General features: G+C 43.9%; 1 protein-coding gene across 1 annotated transcript in view; it reads left to right on the top strand.

Annotated features, from left to right (window-relative positions):
- The window catches only part of LAMC1 (laminin subunit gamma 1), a 65,131-nt gene that overhangs the window by 27,521 nt on the left and 19,812 nt on the right, over positions 1–17,798 (top strand). Inside the window, exon 2 of the mRNA XM_058030030.1 lies at positions 15,942–16,246. Within this exon, the coding sequence (XP_057886013.1) occupies positions 15,942–16,246 (305 nt within the window). The remainder of the gene's footprint in view (positions 1–15,941; positions 16,247–17,798) is intronic.

The following is a 17,798-nucleotide window of genomic DNA, read 5'->3' as shown; positions in this document are numbered from 1 at the left end:
GCTGGATTGGGCTGTCCAGACTGTGAGTGATCAAAAGGGAGCAGATGTGGTGTGTCTGAGTGGATTTGGAAGCCCTGGTTGTGGAGCACGGCCCTTCTTGGGCTTGCAGACTCAGCTGGATGCAGGACATTAGGCTTCTGCCTCTGAATCACACTGCAAACCCGAATTGTGGTCATTTCTTCTTAATTTTTTAGTAGTTTCCCTTGGGGAGAATGGTGACTGTCTTGAAGAGTGGTGGTGATTTGTCTGAGCAGACCAAAGATTAAACCAGCTCTTGCCTGCAAGTTCTGTATAAAGCTTTTGCTGGTTTATAATTTCCTTTTACATAGGTTTGAAGGTACTTTTTCCCCCTCCTGAATGATGTTTCATTTGAGTACACTTGTAAGATCTGTGGCTAGTGGCGGATATTAGGCTTGAGGGATTATCCAAAGAGCTGTTGGAGCACTTCATTGTTAGACTCAGAAGTGGGAACTGGGAGAATTAGTGGCTTATAAAAGGATTTAATAGCAGTGTGAGAAAAGGGGGAATTGTGAGTTTCCTTTCTGTGCTGGCACTCAGCATCCACCCAGTCCTGGAGAACAAGCTCAGAGATCTCAGAACCAGGACTTAATGATATTTTTTTTAGTTTAATGCTACTTTAAATACTATGTAGAAACTATCCTGTGCAAATAGAATTGGCACAGCTCCATGTTTGTTTGCTATAGAGATAGAAATATTTAGGAAAACTTTGCCTAGCAAATCCACCTTTTTCAGTTGTAAAAGTGTCTGTGTCAGAGGGACCTTGGAAGCTCAGTGTGTTTTGGAGAGAAGGAGTTGAATCTTGAGAAGAACTGATTAAAAAACCCAACAATTACAATTATTTTCTGAATTGCACTGTGATATATGACTGCAGCTAGACAGCACAGCGATTTTCCTCTGCATCCTCATGCTCACAGATTTATCTGTTGAAGTTCATCTTACTTCCAGAGCTTATTGGTGTTTCCATGAAAAGGCTGGGAACAGCCTGGCTGTGTTTTCTCAGGAGCTGTGGGAGACTGAGCTGGGGGAGCATAGATTACTCTTCAACCAGCAAGTCTGGAGGAGGATATGCTCATGTTGGGCAATGTGGTTTAAATTTGCAAGCTGTTACTATCTAGTCACTTGGTTAATGAAGCAGTGAATAATTTGTGTACTTAATGTTCCTGAGAGACTGAAATGTACTTAAGAAGCTAATCTGTCCAGCTGCTTTGTCTTTTTGCCACAGAACTTAGCATAAAAAGTAAACAGACCTGGTTAGGTGACCAGCTCAGTAATACCTGAGGAAATGAAGCAGTGTGTGATTAGCATAGTGATTTATTTCCTTATCAGTGACCTTGACACGGATGAAAAATATTTTGTGTACAAATTTTTAGCTGCACTCTCTCAGACTTGCATATGTTTTGGTTTTTTATGCTTTTTTCCCCCACTCATATTTACTTACCTTCAGTACTTAGGGTTCTAGATCATTTCCACTCTTGGAGCTGAAGTGAGAGGTAGGAGGTTAAGCATGAATGCATCCTAAAACTCCCTGAAGGTCTCTTCCCATGTTTTCCAGAGTCAGCTCTGCTTAATCTAGCAGTATTTTACCAGAGTGATACTGCTCTGTGAAGTATATGGAAGGCTCTTCCCATATCCTCAGCAAAATCAACTATTCCGTGAAAATCCCCCCTGCTAAATGGCCAACACTGTCAACTTCTTGTCCCTCATTTCCACTGTCATCACTGTCCTTCAGAAATCAGCAGTGCAGATCTGGATCTCTTTATACACTTGTTAAAAGAAATGTTAATTGCTTGGTTTTCATGGACTGAAAATTTACTTTTTACTGCTATCCTTAGATTGCCAAAAAGTAATTGCGTTAAAAGTTCAAATAGTTTCTTGTAAAAGTAAAACAATGTGATCTGGAAGTGATTAAATCGTTGCTGGTATTGATATAAGGCTTTCTTCTTGTAATTTGTGTTAAATCTAGTATATCTAATCACGGGTTCAGAGCTTCCTTTATCTTTTAACAGCAGTGCTTTTCTTTGCATTGGCTTGTATAGGGAGACCTGAAATTAAACTAGACTGTACTTGAGTCTTTTTGTTTGTATTAGGAAAATTCAGCAAGTATTGGGTAGAACTATGTGCTGGTAGTAAAAATGTTGAATGAGCTTAAAAATTACTTCTTTTTCCTGACTTGTAAAAGAAAATAGAATATTTATTTCATACAAAGGCTTTTTGAGGTAAAATACTATGGTTTTGTTTTGGGGTTTTTTTTGTAGTAGTAGTACAAATAATCTACAGATCTACAGCAAATATAGGGTCATCACACCTTGGTGGAGGGAAATCTGAGCATGCAACTTGTCCACACATTTGAATACTTGAAGCTTCTTTTTTGGAAACTGCTAACAAGTCCATTCAGTAAAACTTCTCTCCAAGCCTTTGGAGGAGTTAGACATCCAAGAAGGTTATCAGTGTCCATTTAGTCATGCAGAGGGAGGCAGCTCTATCTGATATTGCTGCATAACTTTGTGTGCTGAAGCTTTTTTCCTGACAGTGCCTCTGAGAGGTTTATGGAGTTATTTGCAGTGACTCAGGCAGGCATGGCTGTTAGCTGACTCTTTGCAAGCAGCTGTGTTCCTCCTCCTGGAATGCACTGCCCTATGGAAGTAACACTCACCTAAGAATTTGGTCTGTGCCCTGTCATGTCTTGCATAGTTTCTGAACCCTTTGCTCTTCTGCTTCAATGGGTAGAAGGAAGAAGCTCTCCACAATCACGACAGTTATTTTTTAGTGTTAGGGAAAAATTCAGCCAAAGAGGGAGCTGGCATTCAAGCATCATCTCTCACAACTTCTGGCTTCTGCAGTCAGATGTGACTTTGAAGATATCCTTGTTGTGGAGTTGAGAAGATGCAAGACTTGACTCCTAAAACTCAACAAGGAAGCTGACACATAGAAAGGCCTGTGTTCCTTTGCTCTGCTCCCAGGACTCCTTCTCACCCCACTTCTCCTGTTTTACCAAAACTGGGAATTCAGTGTTATTTTGGGTGAGTGGCTGCAAATGTCTCACTTTACCCACTTGGATCTTGGCAGTCATTAGTATTTCTTCTGCTTGTTTTGTGTCCATCTGCTGCCTTGCGTTTAAGGAATCCTTCATAAGATTTTAATCTCTAGCAAGTCTTCTCTTCAAACTGAAGTAGAGCAAGGTTTTTCATGTTTAATTTAGTGTGGAGTTCTATAAGGAGGAGTTGGAGGGTAGAAGGAAGAGTCAGTGTTGCATGTGTTTATAGTGAACCTTTCACCACTGCTCCACTGCATCTGCAGCATTGCCTTTACATGGACAGACCCTGGGTTTGACTCATTTTCTCTGTTCAGAGGCTCTTACATCTGATGAATCTTCTGTTTTGGCTCTAAATTGTATGTCATTGAAGTAGAGACCCAACATGAAATGCATTGTGCCAAAAGAAGAAAGCTGTCTACCATGGCTGATGTATGCTGCTCTTAAGGGTTTAAAATTAGCTTTTAGGGTTTTTTGCCTATGAGTGAAAATTTTGCCTTATTAATTGCTTTAAGGATAAGGACTGATATTCAGTTGAAATCAGAAGTCTACTGGGAAGTGGTAAACTTTAAGAATAACTACCTGATCAGACCACCAAGGAAGCAAACTGCTAGAATTTGTAGTGTTTGATGCATTTTGGATTTTCCTCCATTTCTATTGCACTGTTGTACAGATCTTTTTTTGAAGCGATGCTGTGAAGATTAACATTTGGGGTTGTGTGGTGGTAGCTTTCTGTGAGTCCTGAGTGAAGTACCTGTCTAGGCAGCTGTAGAGAAGCAGAGACATGGAATACTGTGCAGCCTTGGAAGTCTGAGCTTTTGGAGAAGCCAAACCCTCACTGCTGAGCCTCAGCAGTAGATTGAGGAGTGTGATGCTCATCATCTTTCTTGGGGTATCTGTAGATTGAAGGACCACAAGTAGGCTGGTTTGTTTTAGTTTTATCACTAAATTTAAGAATTAAGTGAAAACAAAGCCTTGAGAGCACTCTATTTTTGAGACTTCACAAAGGCAGGGGCTTTACAGATGGGCCTATGTGGCTGTTTCTTTTCCCAAAAAATACTATCAAAAGTGTCAGCATGTAAACTAAGGACCCTGAAAGGAGAGGGAAGAAGAATTCTTTTGACCCCAATTTTGTGGGCTTCTACTGATGGGCAACAAATTACTTGAAGTTTTAATGCATGGTATTTTACATTACTAACTGAGTTATGAGAGCTGTCATCTAACTTCATAAAAAGCTTTTTAATTACCTAGGGATTCAGCATTTTTAAAATGAATGTACTTAGCAGTACTAATAAGAAAATTAATTTTAAAGTTCCTCTCCGGAGAAAAATATCTTTTTCTCTGCTAGAGTTCCTTTAGGCTTCACAGCAGTGTAATGTGCCTGAAGAAAATCTCATCACTCAGCATTCAGTGCAGATGGTTAAACTCACTTTCTGAGCAATGACCCTGTTTTGGGCAGTGCTGTTACCTCAGGAAATCCCTGCTTGCTGTTCTGCTTGAAGAACCTGTGCAGGGCTGGGATGAGTGTGGTGTGGTCCAACAGGCTGTGGCACGTGAATCTAACATAGGGCTCAGGGATGTGGAGTTTGTCATCTCGTGTGCACAATGGTCCTTGGTGTTTGTTGGGAGAACAATCTGGGCATGGAATGCATTTCTCTGCACAGCTCCCACCAGGCTGCTCAGCCTCTTGAGAGCACAGCTGCCTCACTGCTCTGCTGCTAACAAGGTGAATTAATTGCACATCTGGAATTCCCAGGGTTGCATTGCATTCCTGCCACTGGGAGCCAGGCACTATCATTTAGCTTCCTACCACTGTATGGCCCAAGTTTCAGCACCGCCACGTAAGCTCAGAAAATTAGAAGGTCCTGCAGAAGCTCTTTTAAATGCATTAAAATACATTTTCTTGTATCTGTCAGGAAGCTCATTTGATGTTATACTGTTATACTGTCTCAGCAGTATCCCAGTGGGTGTTTGGTCCCACTTCAGCAACTCTGTTGGTATCTTCTCAATCCTTCCTTTACAAAGCAGCAAAAGTCTGTAAATCTCCCTCATACAAAACAGTAAGGAAAGACTGTTCATGTACCCATTATTTTCCTTTTTCAGTTTTCTCTGTTCCTGGATGGTCAGTCTTTAGCTTGTGGAAGGAATTTTGATCTATAGGTGGCTTTCCAAATCAAGGTCTGGTGTGGATACATTGAGGTGTTTTGGAGCCTGATGTGAAGCAGATCTTCTAATCTGTCAATTAAATCAAGAGCTGCAGATTTTGCAACTGAACCTATCAAGAAGTCTGGACTTAGCATTACCAGCAGGGAATCATCCAATTTTATTCTCTTTGTTCATGGTACATGTTCAAAATACTCTTACAGAATGGCTTCTGTCCCTTCATGTTAAGCCATGCTACCTTCTCAAGCACTTGTGTTTTTTGGCTAAAATCTTTTCTCAGAAATAGCCACTGCATTAAGTAGTACTTTGTCCTTCATGTGTCTCCAGATGGGATGTGTGGGTGAACATGAACTCACACACTTGTGTGCTTAACAGTGACTTCCACAAGCACTGGCAGTGTGTACAGATTATTCTCCAGAGGCAAAGTTGAAGGCATGTTCTGGCTGTTACATGGGAATCAGGATCTGGAGTGCAGCTCCTTCTCTGCTTCAGTAAAAATTTGGAAGAGCTTTGCTTCCAAATTCCCCAAACAAATTTGAAACATAACTCAGTGGCAAGCTTTGTTTTGACCTCTCTCCAGCAATGGTTTTGTCAAGTCTGTTTATCCCAATTTCTTCCCCAGCTTAATAGGCTGAGAAAGTAAAGCCATTGTGTGGGTGGTTGAAAATGGGCTCTATGGATATTGCTGCAATTTGTGTTTCATAAATAATGGTAGCTTGTGCATAAGCCTGTAATTGACTGGAAATGCATTAGAAGTTAGCATCAAGGCAGGTCAACTGCTGCTTAAAATCCATTGCTGGATTCTCTTGGGAGGAGGGGAAGATGGAGAGGCAGGAGATACACAAACTGTGCAGTGTTAAACAGCACATTTCAAATGTGATCAAAGTTAGTTTTCATAAATGTTTACTGAAGAGGGCAAAACTTAAATACTTGAAAAAAGAAAGCTGTTGATTCTGCATCAGGCCAGGCGATGGATGCTCACAGCAACAGTCTTATTCCCAAATAACAGTGCTGTTAATTATGGCCTGTGTCTGAAAAAAATCTGGGGCTGGTGAGTGGGAGTTGGAAAGGCTGAAGGGAGAGTAAAACATCAAAATTCCAAAGAATTCAGCGTTCTGTGTGAAGAACATTTCTGGCCTCTCCATGGCTGTACAGCCAGCAGTGCATGAGTCAGTCTGCAGGGTCATGTTACTCCCAGAGCTGCTCAACTTGCTGCTGCTTAGAGCACTCATTGTATGTAGACATATCACTTAATTTGTTCTTAATTAAGCTCAACAATACGAGCTGTGTGTTTTTGATATCTAATTCAGATAGGAGCAAAGCCAGGTGTTAGAGCTGTTGCAGGCTGTGAGCACTTGTGGGTCAGGGGTGAGTGGGTAAAGTGCTGCCTTTTGACAGGGGAAAAGGCTTCAAAATGTTATTTAGTAGAAATTAGTGGCTGATTGTCATAAGTGATGGAGCCATTGAACTGGGTGGAGCAGCTGTGCTCCAGTGGAGCTGGTGTGCCCACCTTCAGGAGTGCTGGGCCTGGAGCAGGGGGCATCTCGCCTATATGGGCACCATACAGAATGATTTTCATGCTGCCTTTGGTCAGGACACCTTTGGCTCTCATCATCTGGGTTTGTTGGACTTTTGGAACTGAAGCATCACATGCTTTGACTTTAGATGTGCTGGTTGAAAGAGTGGGGGAGGACATTGAGCTGCAGAAGGGTGAGGCTCCTGGGAGGGCATGCAGAAGGGAAACAGGCCTCAGGAAAACCTGCCATTCCTGCACTAACAACATTCACAACATGCTTTTTATTTCTTTTTTTTTTCCCTCAGAGGTCAGTAAACTCCAGTTGTCCTTTAAAGAAATGGTTTCACAATTCCCACCAGACTATCTGATGCTACATTTCTTGCAAGGTACTGCACTGCAGTCCAGTAGACTCTTTACAGGAAATCATGTTTTTGCCAGTTGGCCAAGTACCATATTTAAAGAAGCTATGAACTCAGTTTTCTTTAGCTGTTTAAACTTTTGGAGTTTGAAAGTAGTTTTTAGTCTCTTTCTTCTCAGCCATTCTTCCACCCCCACGTCTCTACCTGTGGAAAAGTACAGTTGGAGCTGAGCATCAGGAATACTCCCTCCAACACCTCCTACTGTCATATTAAAATTTCTGAGGGGAAATTATCAAAATGGGATTTGCTTTTTAAGTTGAAGACTATGAGAATGACTTGAAAGTGGGTAAGACTTGTTGCTTTCTTGTGATTCCTGTGGAGATGTGGTCTTGCACAAGAAACATTCATGAGAGATGCCTTTCTGTGTTGCTGAGGATCAAGGATGGAAAGTGTCCAATTCGATGGAAAGGTTTTGGTGCATCTTCTCTGGCCTGCTGCCACCAGCTGTGATCTTCCTGTGGCTGTGGTGCTGGTGGTTGTTTGCTTCAGATTTTACTGGATGGTACTTGTATCTCCACCATGAGACAAACTCTAGAAAATGTAACCTTGCTTGGTCACCAGGGTCCCACAGTGACTTGGAATGGGTGGGAATTGTCAGTTTTCAAGGGTTGTTATTACTGCAGGCACTGTTGGTGTTGTCATTGGACTGTCAGTAATGAAAGGAAGGTAATAACTGCATTCTTCTGCCAGGAATAAAAGCAGAAGACAAGTTTTGCATACATAAATTTTTCTGAATTTTTTTTTTTTTTGCCTCTTGGGTAAAACTCCAAGTTTTGTGAGTGTAAACTCCCACTTTCCTGTGTTCCTTCAGTTGTGGGAGTGACCTGTTTTCACCTATACCAGTTGTGTATGGGTTGTGGAGGAGCTTCTGGACATTTGATACAAGAAATGAGCTTTCCAAGGATCCCAACCCACAGTAACACCAATCCAGCTTATTTGGGTGCTGATACTGATGGCAGGAGGTAGCTTTGCAGTCCTGATATGTGAATGAGATGGAGCCCTCCCCAAAATGGCCCATGATATCCTTGATCATCTGTGATCTGCTGTGCTTGCCAAGCATAAAGGGCCTTTTAAAATGAGCTTTTATCACTTGTGCTGAAAAAGGACTTTGAGGCTTCCTGTGCAGCCAGAATTTTTGTGTTGGACATGGGATCTTCCCAGTCCCCTGTGAATAAACACAGCTGGCTGTTTTGGGAAATGGACTTAACATCTTTGCATCAAAGCTGTACAAATAAGGCATCAAGCTGTACTGAATTAATGGATAAGGTTTTCTGAGTTTTTCACTGACTTAAAAGTGATCAAGGAAAAAAATGCCTTTTTAGCAAGGCTACCTTCAGCCCAGAGCCGGGGGAAATGAGCCTCCCCCCTTTGGATACATGACTAAAACAAGCAGCCTCGATGGCCTATCAATGTTGGATTATCATGCAATAATTTACTGGGCAGCCTTTTGCTGTCCAGAGCCGCCCACGCACGGGAGTCAATGGTGCCTTTGTTTGGGAGTGCTGGAAGAATGCATGATCTAATGGGGTGGTGGGAGTTCGCCTTCGTTCCAGCATGCTCCAGCCTGTGCTCATTCCCCCAGTGTCCCAAACACATTTCCTTCCTCTGTCCCCTTCTTAGAATGGGCTCCCAGAAAAAACAATCCATGTTTGTGTCTCTGTCAGGCTTTTTTAAAACCCCAGCACCCGTCTGTGGTGGAGCTCCACATGCCAGAATCTCTGGTTTGGTGGGGCATGGTTTAAGAAAAGACTTTAAATCCTTCAGGCCTTTCTTGTTCGTGATATAGGCACATAAATCTTGAGGCTCTTCAGGTGAGGACAAGAAAATAAACCTCAGATTTATTCTTACTAGTTTGTGTTCTGTAAAGGCCACAGCTTGGAATGTGAGACCTGTTGTCTGTGCTTCTGCGTGGAGTTATTTTCTCTAGTGGAATTCCTCAGAAAGTGGAAATTCTTTACTTTCCTTTTTCAGATGCTGGATATTCCATTTGCTTGGGCAATACCAGTGCTCTTATCTTCCTCTACAAACTTTCTCAGAAAGCTGGGATGTAGTTGTAAAGGACATTTGCTCTAGAACTTAAAAAAAGTCTTGATTTTGGTCATAAAAGCAGTTTTTTCATGTACATGTGATGCAAGTGATATAATTTAACACTCATGTGTCTTGCAGATGTTGTTTAATGAAAGTACTTTATTCTGAAGGAACAAGTGTCTCCAGGTGTTTCTCACTCTCCTCCCCTCCTTATAAACTCTGTCCTGCTCTTGTTATCCATCTGCATGCTGAAAACTCCTATCCCATTCCCATTAGATGGGATAACTCATTCTCCTTAAATGTTGCCCCCGTGATCCAGGAGGGAAGGCTCTGGCAGGGTTTCCAGCATGAGAGGCTGAACAAAATACTGCAGTAGCTGAGAACTTGGAGTGGCCAGTTGGCTCAGGATGCAGTGACTGGTCTTGAAGAAGACCTTGTAAACTTGCTGGCCCCTGTCTGCTGACATCCAGGTTTCTGTCCCTTGCTAGGAACACACTGGTTGTGTGAGGTTCTGGGAGCTGTGTGTCTGGAAGAATCTGAGCCAGTCTGTTTTGCTCATGGCTGGTCCAGCATTGTGCTGGGTGCTGGGAGAGCTGATGGTTCCAGAAGGGCAGAGTTGAGGCAGGAATAAGGGTGAATGGCATGGAGCACATTTTGGTCTAGTAGCAGGGAAATTTGGCATGTCTTCCTGGGAATGATGGGGAAACAGGTCAGAAGAAAAAAGCAAAGTGAAATGCCAGTTATATTTGATTACTCTCTGTCCTTCACTGCAAAATAGAAATGAAATCCAGTCAAAAAACACTTAAGTAGGCTTTATTTGTTACTGGATTTGTTTTCAATTCTTTAACCTTTACTGAGCCATAGGTTGTCAGCAAGTACTTGTGTGAGAAAAGCTGCCTTGAAAGAGGAGCCAACCAAAAGGGAAACAGTGAAGTTTAACCATTTCATTACTGCCCAGTGGATTTTGTGGAAAAGAAATCTTCAAAGGTTTGGTTCTTTGCCCCATGCAGTCTTCTCAGGTGGATTATTTTTTCCCTCAGCAAAACTCAGTAGCTGTATGCAGGAGAGGTAGCATCGATTCTTTCCATGTGCCAGTCCCATGTGCAGGGCATTCAAGTGAACAGGCAGAGTGTCCTCTGGGCTTATCTCACCCAGGCATCTGCTCACAATTCAACACTTGTAGTCACCGTGCCAGCTGGCAGGGCAGTTTTCCTGATGTAAATTATCCATCCGTTCTGAGGGGCCTGAATACAAGGAGGTCTTTTGTGTGTGGAATGAATTCCTAACTTCAGGGAAAAGGGAGGAGTTTCTGAAGATCTAAATGGCATGGGCTTATATGGTTTTAGCATGGCACATTTCCTGGTGGACCTTGGGATACTGAATTTGGCAGTGACCCAGTGGAGGGAGGGCTGTAATTGCTGATGACAGCTGGGCAAGCCCAGTAGTGTGAGCAAGTTCTTTGGGGCAGTATCCCCTGAATGAAACAATGCTGAACATTTTCTGCTCCCTCTCCAGGCACAGGAGTTGCTCATTCCTTTGAATCTGTAATTGAAATATTGTCTTGAAGATTTGTATGTGTGTCTGCTTACAGTAGAGAAAAAGATAAAAGGTTTTCTTCATCATCCAGAATTGTCAGAGGGAGCTGGTTATCGTGTCATCTTGTCATTTGCTGGTGAACAGCTCCATGCCTCAGAAAAGATGCAGTTTTTAAATGTGTGGCTCATGATTTTGAGCTGTGTATGCTTTAAAACACACAGCAGGTTGCACTTGGGAAGTGCTAAGCTCATGGTCACTGATTCCAGCATCTGGAGTTCGTCCTGCAAAACGGATCTGTCACTTCTCAATACACACAGCAAAATACTACCTGACAGTTGGCACTGTCAGACAGTTCTAAGCCAAACTGAGCTCCAAGTCAGTACTGGCTTCTAGGAAGAGGAGAACAATGTCTTTTTGTCTTCTAAATGTAATGTTTAAAACTGCCTTTCACCTGGTTATTTCTGTCACCATTTCTTAGTGTAATAGCTGTATACGTTTATTCAGCCCAGCAAGACATGAAAGCAACCTGGGCTGCTTATCTGTGCTAGAAAAAGTCTCTGCTGCCTCAAAGAACTGCCAGGCTGTTAAACACAGTATTTATGTTCAGTGTGAACAGTGGGGAAGCACATTTCCACACTGTGTCAGCTGGGCTTGGGTAAACTCCTTTGTTCCAGCAGTATTTACCCAGCAAGGCACTGCACAGCCTCTCTCTGTGCATTAACTGCATTCCTCTGTAATGCCATTAACTGCACTGCTCAAGGAGTTAGGCTGCCAGCTGCCATAAATGTCTTTCTCACATGGGTTGCTCACTTGGGAGGGGTTTGAATGCATTTTCTTGGCCTGCCATGTAAAACTGGAGATGAAAAAGGGAGGGTCATTGCCATTTAGCAGAAGGGGTTCCCAGGGATAATGTTTTCATGCTGCCCAGAGCACAGTTGGCATGTGCTGTGCCTTTAGCTGAGCTGGGGCTTTCACAAGGAGCAGTAGGAGACCTTGTCAGGAAACAGGGATCAGAATTCAGTTATAGTGGAGAGTGAAAAAAGTAGTTATTTTCTGGGGCAAGCAGCCTGTGACCCTGCCTTTCATCTAGAGCAGAAAGTTGTGTGTGTGAGTGAAAGCACATGCTCAGCCCCCTCATCATTCCCAGGATTCTTTTGAAGCATTTCCTCCCCATCTTGATGAAGCCTGAGCACAGGGGTTTTGCTTCACACCAGAGGAATGCAGTACTAGTAGAAGACTAACTACCCCAATTCAAAAAAGCTGGGTATTCCTGACAATTCAGCTGACACTATTTAATGAAGTTGTTGTCTCTGGCTTATTTTTTATCCCCTCTTGACTTAAGGGAATGGCTGCTCTAGCTTGATGTTTTCCTGTTTTCACTTGTCATTAAAGTTGCCCAAAAAAATCGCACCAGGGCTGACGTTCAGCATTAGATTTTGCTTTATCTTACCATGTGAGCTCTCTCATTGAGCTGATGACACTTTTACTAGTTTAAAACTATGATAGTAGTTGTGTTTTTTAGTTGCTCTCCATCCAAGATGCAGGTGAAGTTGTGGGATAGGCTGCCAAGTTGCAGGTCAGCATACTGGGGTATGCCTGCAGGAGGAGTATTTGCTTCCTGGGCCCCTTGCCTTTTACCTGGAAAAGGTGTGAAGTGTATCCTTGGTTTGTGTGCCATGGACCTGAAAAAGATGTTTGTGTTTTCCAGCCTATTGTCTTGTGTCTGTCTCAAGTTCCTGCATGTGCACTTTGTTCCTACCTCAAGCATATTTTGCCTTCAGTGAGGAACTCCCTTTGAGAAGAGCCCATGTAGTAAGGGAAACAGGAAGGCTGGGAGGGTCTGCTCTGTACACAGGATGCCTGCTTCTTACCTTTATTGCAATCATGAGAAAAACACTCCAAATACACAGGAACAGGATTCATCTCTTGTGTTGGGCAGGAAGGCGAGGGAATGCCTAAGCTAAGTTAGTGCTGATCCTTTGGAAGAAAGCAGTTTGGCATCAATGGTGGTGCTTGCTTCTCACTTGTCTTCTGTATGTAAGAAGATCTCATTAAATAATCAACCCCAAACCAACAGTGAGCTGCTACTGTGCAGGGGACACGACTGTGAATGTCTGGCTCCAGTCTTGTGCTTAGGTCATCCATAATACATGATCCGTGCACACGTGATATAAATAGGAAAGGGATTTTGTAGGAAGTATCAGGGGGCTTGTATCTGTATAATGTCCCAGCTGTCCTGCATGTCACACACAGACAATACTATTGGGTAGTTTAAACACCAGCTTGGTCTTCTTCTATTCTTGGGTGTCATGGTTTGACACTGGCCAAATGCCAGATATCCACAAAGTTCCCTTTTGTTAGAGCTGAGCAGAGGAGAGGGGAAAAAAATTTAACAAAGGGCTCATGAGTTGAGATCAGGACTGGGAGAAAATCACTTTAAAGGCAATAGTTACAAAAAAGTTATAAAGTAAATTTATTGTTAACAGAGTGAGAGGAGGATGACCTGAAAGCAAAGAAGCCTTTAAAGCACCTGTTTTCCCCCAGCTCCTCCCTCTTTCCCACTGACAGTGCAGGAAGACAGGGCATGGGTGTTTTAGTCAGTTCATTATTTGAGATATTTTTCTGCTCTCAGGGAGAGGAGTCTTTTCTTTGCTATGCCATGGGGTCCCTCCCATGGGCAAATAGTTGTCCCAAAACTGTTATGGCATGGGTCGTTTGTCCACAGGGTACAGCCTTTTAAGGGTAGGCTGCTCTAGTTTGGAATCAAGGGCTTTTTCTCTCTATTTCTGGAAGCAAGGGCCCTCTCTTTCTCTAGTCTGGTCTCCCACTGGACTACAGCTTTCCCTGCTATCCACCTGCTCCTCTTTACCCATGGGCTGCAAGTGGATCTCTGCATCCCCTGTGGACTTCATACATTCCAAGGGGACAGTTTGTTTCACCATGGTCCTCACCACAGCCTGCAGAGGAATCTCAGCTCTGATGCTTGAAGCACCTTCTCTTTCTTTTCCACCGACCTTGGTGCCTCCATGTTGTTTTCCCTCACATGTCCTCACTTCTTCCTCTTCTCTGACTAGAAGAAAAACTTTTGCTTGTAGGTATTGTTGCCAACAAGTTCCACTGATTCAAAGGTTTTTGTGAGATCCTGCAGTGCTGAGAGGTTGATCTTGCCTAGATTCCATGCCAGGGAGTCGCTTGCCGTGTTTTCGCTGCTGACCATGCGGCCCCATTGCCATTGCAGGCAGCGATGGCCGCTGTGGCACTGGTGCTGTTTGGTGCCTCTCTTCATGAGGGGCACCAGGAGGAGAAGCTGCCAGCCCTGCCCCTGTGCCTGCAGCACACTGGCCGGGGTGGCCGGGCAGGCAGGGCTCGTGTGGCTGCCCTGAGATGGCGTTGGCCGTGGTGCATTGCCACACGCCGTGACAGGGCTGGCCCTGCAAAAACAAACTGTGCACGTGCTGTTTGATTTTCTTCTTAAATATGTCATCACAGAGGCTTTACCAACCTCTCTGTTTGGGCCAGCAGCATGTCCATCTCCAGAGCCATCAGAGATTAGCTCTTTGTTGGAAATAGTGGAAGCTTCTAGCAGCTTCTCACCCCTGTGGGCCCCCTGCTATGAAAAACCAGGCTGTCCCAAACTAACACATTGGGGGACGTAATTTTTCAAGTGCTGTATATCTTGATTTTTACTTTATTTTTTTCAGGTGTGTTGGTTTCTGGATCCTTTGCTGTGCTTCTCCTGCTACTTTGGCTCCTCCCTGGTGCCATGCAGGCTTTGGGTGTGACATGCCTAATGCAGGCTGGCCCCTGGCCTAATCACTGGGGGCTGCTCCGTGGTTCGTGACCTAATTCATGGCTGCTGGGTTGTGCGTGTGTTCTTTGAGGACACTCTGTTCTTGGTCCATGGTGCCTCTGGTCTGCTCTCACGTGTGAAGGAGGTGAACACTTGAGCAAGTGCCAAGCCTCATGTTAAAATTTAACATGGTACAGTTCATTCATTTTACAAGTTGAGGTTAAATATGTGTGACTTTTGCAGGTTGAAAAAACCAGTTTCTCAATCAGCTGAAACTCTTCTAGTAGCTTTTTTTTATGATCAGCGAAAGAACTGGTGATGGCTGCAAGTTCTGCTTAGAGCACTGTTTTTCTTGGAAGTGGTGGGAGCATAAAAGAGCATGGCAGGGACTAAACACCCAAGGTTTTATTCCAAACAAACTCAACGTTGTTTTAGCAAGCCCCCTACATGCTCCAGGATGTCCTGATTGTACACAGTCTGCTTGCTGAAGTGGAGCAAGAACAGCTGGTACACAGCTGTGTGCCTCCTCCTGGGAACCCCTGGCCAGCCCCTTGGCCAGTGTGGATAGCAGATGAAGGTGGCTGAAGAGTGTTGTGGTCCTTTTCTCCTCATGGGTTCTCTCAGAGATGTGACTCCCCTGGGCACTTGGTTTATGTGCATGGGGGTAGGTGCTCAAGTCACTGGAGAAGAGTAATGAGGGAGGATGATGTGCTGATGCCACAGACCAGTTAGGAGGGGAACAGAGGGCAAGGAGGTGGCTTTTCTTTCATTCTTCTAGGAGATGGAGAACATAGGTAGCTTAGAAATCATTGCACTCTGATCTTAAAAATACCTTGGTGATTTCAGTCAAACGATGTGGGAAACTTAAACCTCATTTTGTTTTTCCCAGGGAATGAATAGAAGAGGGCTGTAGTCGGTAGGTTCAATGCTGGAGGAAAAGCTTTGTGAGCTGTAAAAAGATACTGAAATATTGTCTATTTAGGGAGGAAGCAGAGGTACAAACCAGGCTCTACAGTGTGACTTACCCCTCTCTGGTTGATACTGTTTCTCCCATGCATTTATTTGGGAGAAATATAATCAAATGTCATTATTAGCTTGGGCCTGGCCTTAAATACACACAAACTCCTCATGGGTCTGATGTAGTCTGTCATCTGTTAGGGAAGTATGTGGAAGAGAATTGCAGCTTCTGAAATGTGTTTGGCTGCACAGAAGCTTGTAGGTCTCTTTATTTATCTGTTCAGCCTGCCCTCAACTTCTGCTTTCAGTTCCTTCACCTTGTCTTTGCTTGGAGATACCATACCGGACTGGAGGAGATACTTGTGGTGTTGCTGGACACGTTCATCCTTCTGCATCATGCTGGGAGAGAAATGCAGTGCAGCTCTTTGCATTCTCTCCCAGTTCTGAGTCTTTCTCACAGGTGTCTCCTGTCCCCCCCAGGAAAAGCCTTTGACATCACGTACGTGCGCCTCAAGTTCCACACCAGCCGTCCCGAGAGCTTTGCCATCTACAAGCGCACGAGGGAGGACGGCCCCTGGGTGCCCTACCAGTACTACAGCGGCTCCTGCGAGAGCACCTACCGCAAAGTCAACCGCGGCTTCATCCGCACCGGCGAGGACGAGCAGCAGGCGCTCTGCACCGACGAGTTCAGCGACATCTCCCCCCTCACCGGGGGCAACGTGGCCTTCTCCACGCTGGAGGGGCGCCCCAGTGCCTACAACTTTGACAACAGCCCTGTGCTGCAGGTAGGTCAGCGGGACTGCCTCAGGCAGGTGGGCTGAGTTGAGCATTCCTGTTGAGTCGCTGTTCATGGTGGGTTTGTGCTGCTGGGCTGCACTGCCCCCCTCACTCATAGTGAAAGGGCCTTGCACAGCTGAGTTGGGGTGGATAATCCACAGAGATGCTTTTGAAGGAAAAGTTGAGTTCTTGAGTTTATTGATAGGAAGATTATGGAACATAAAAGCAAACCTGGTGGCATTAAGGGTTTGCATTAAGGATTTGTCGTAGGGATGATGGATGTCTTCAGATCTCTGCCAAGTTAGAAAGCAGCTGTGGACATTCTGCTGTTATTTCACATGCAAGGACACAGGCAAGGTAAAGTCTCAGTCCAGTTAATATTTGAAGCAACTGCATGTGTATTTCAAGCAGAAAACAGTAAGAACTATAAGATTCTTCTAAATACATAAAGCATTACAGGAATCCCTACCCTGTTCTCTTACATGCGTGTTAAAGCAGAGAAGTTTGATTTTATCCTTGGTATTTTTCTCTTACAGGTGGCTTGGCAAGGGGTTTTTGGCAGGGGTTTTTTGTTGTTGAGCATTCTTGAATGTTTTGGATTTTTTTACATTCACAGGAATGCTTGGGCAGTGGTCAGGAGCATACAGTTTATCTGATTTACTTGCCAGTTTCTGTGTTCTCCTTGATGACTTCTCCAGTTTTTATTGCAACAAGGAGCTAAAGCTGTGGGGTTTGCCTCACTGGGGCTCATTGTCTTCCTTTCAGAGCTGTAATTACCATCACTTCCCTTTGCTCTTAGAGTTGCAGGAGTAGTCTGAGACAGGCACCCAGCAGGCTCAGGGCTTGCCTGTTTCCAGTTCCCAGGCAGGAGAGCAGAACCTGGTGGGGTTGATTCTGCAGACTAAAGTGAAATGAAAAAATAAGATTAATGGGAAAGGACAAAGAGCTTCTGAAGTGGAAAAGAACCAGTTTGGCCACCTCATTGATGTAGCCAGCCCTTGCAGAAAACCATGTCTTATCGTTAAGGTGAACAAGGAGATTGCAAGTTAGCAATTGTATAATTTTCTGATAAGCTTCTCTATGTAAGGAATAGAGATCTGACCACCAGTTTCCTAAAATACATACCAGCTCCTGGTGTTGCTTTTTAGAACTGAAATAAATGTGTATATTGTGATTGGTATTTCCATGTGTTTACATCAGTGTTTGTAATTCAGTAAATAAACACGGTGTTACTGGCTGAGCAGTGACTCAGATGCTGCACAGTTGTACATACAGGGATGTTTCTTTGTGTTCTTTTTTATTGTGTTTGAAGGAAAACAGCTTTGTAAAGGGTATAATAAAAACGAGGAGGTGCCAATGTCAGTGACTGGTAGAATGTGATATGAAATTTGGCAACAGGCTGTGTGTGCTGGCTGCTGCTGCACGAGGGCAGGGCAGTGTGTTACAGACACCATATAAATATTATGAAAAACTCTTGTGTTGCAAGTTAGATCTGTCTGTTTTTCTTCCTCAGCCTCCCCCAGCCTCACTCATTTGTCTGTCTGTATCTTTTAGTCTGGT

Source organism: Melospiza georgiana, chromosome 9 (assembly GCF_028018845.1).
Source record: "Melospiza georgiana isolate bMelGeo1 chromosome 9, bMelGeo1.pri, whole genome shotgun sequence".
Lineage (NCBI taxonomy): Eukaryota > Metazoa > Chordata > Aves > Passeriformes > Passerellidae > Melospiza > Melospiza georgiana.
Note: the sequence above shows the minus strand (reverse complement) of the source record. Positions and strands in the feature narration are given on the sequence as shown.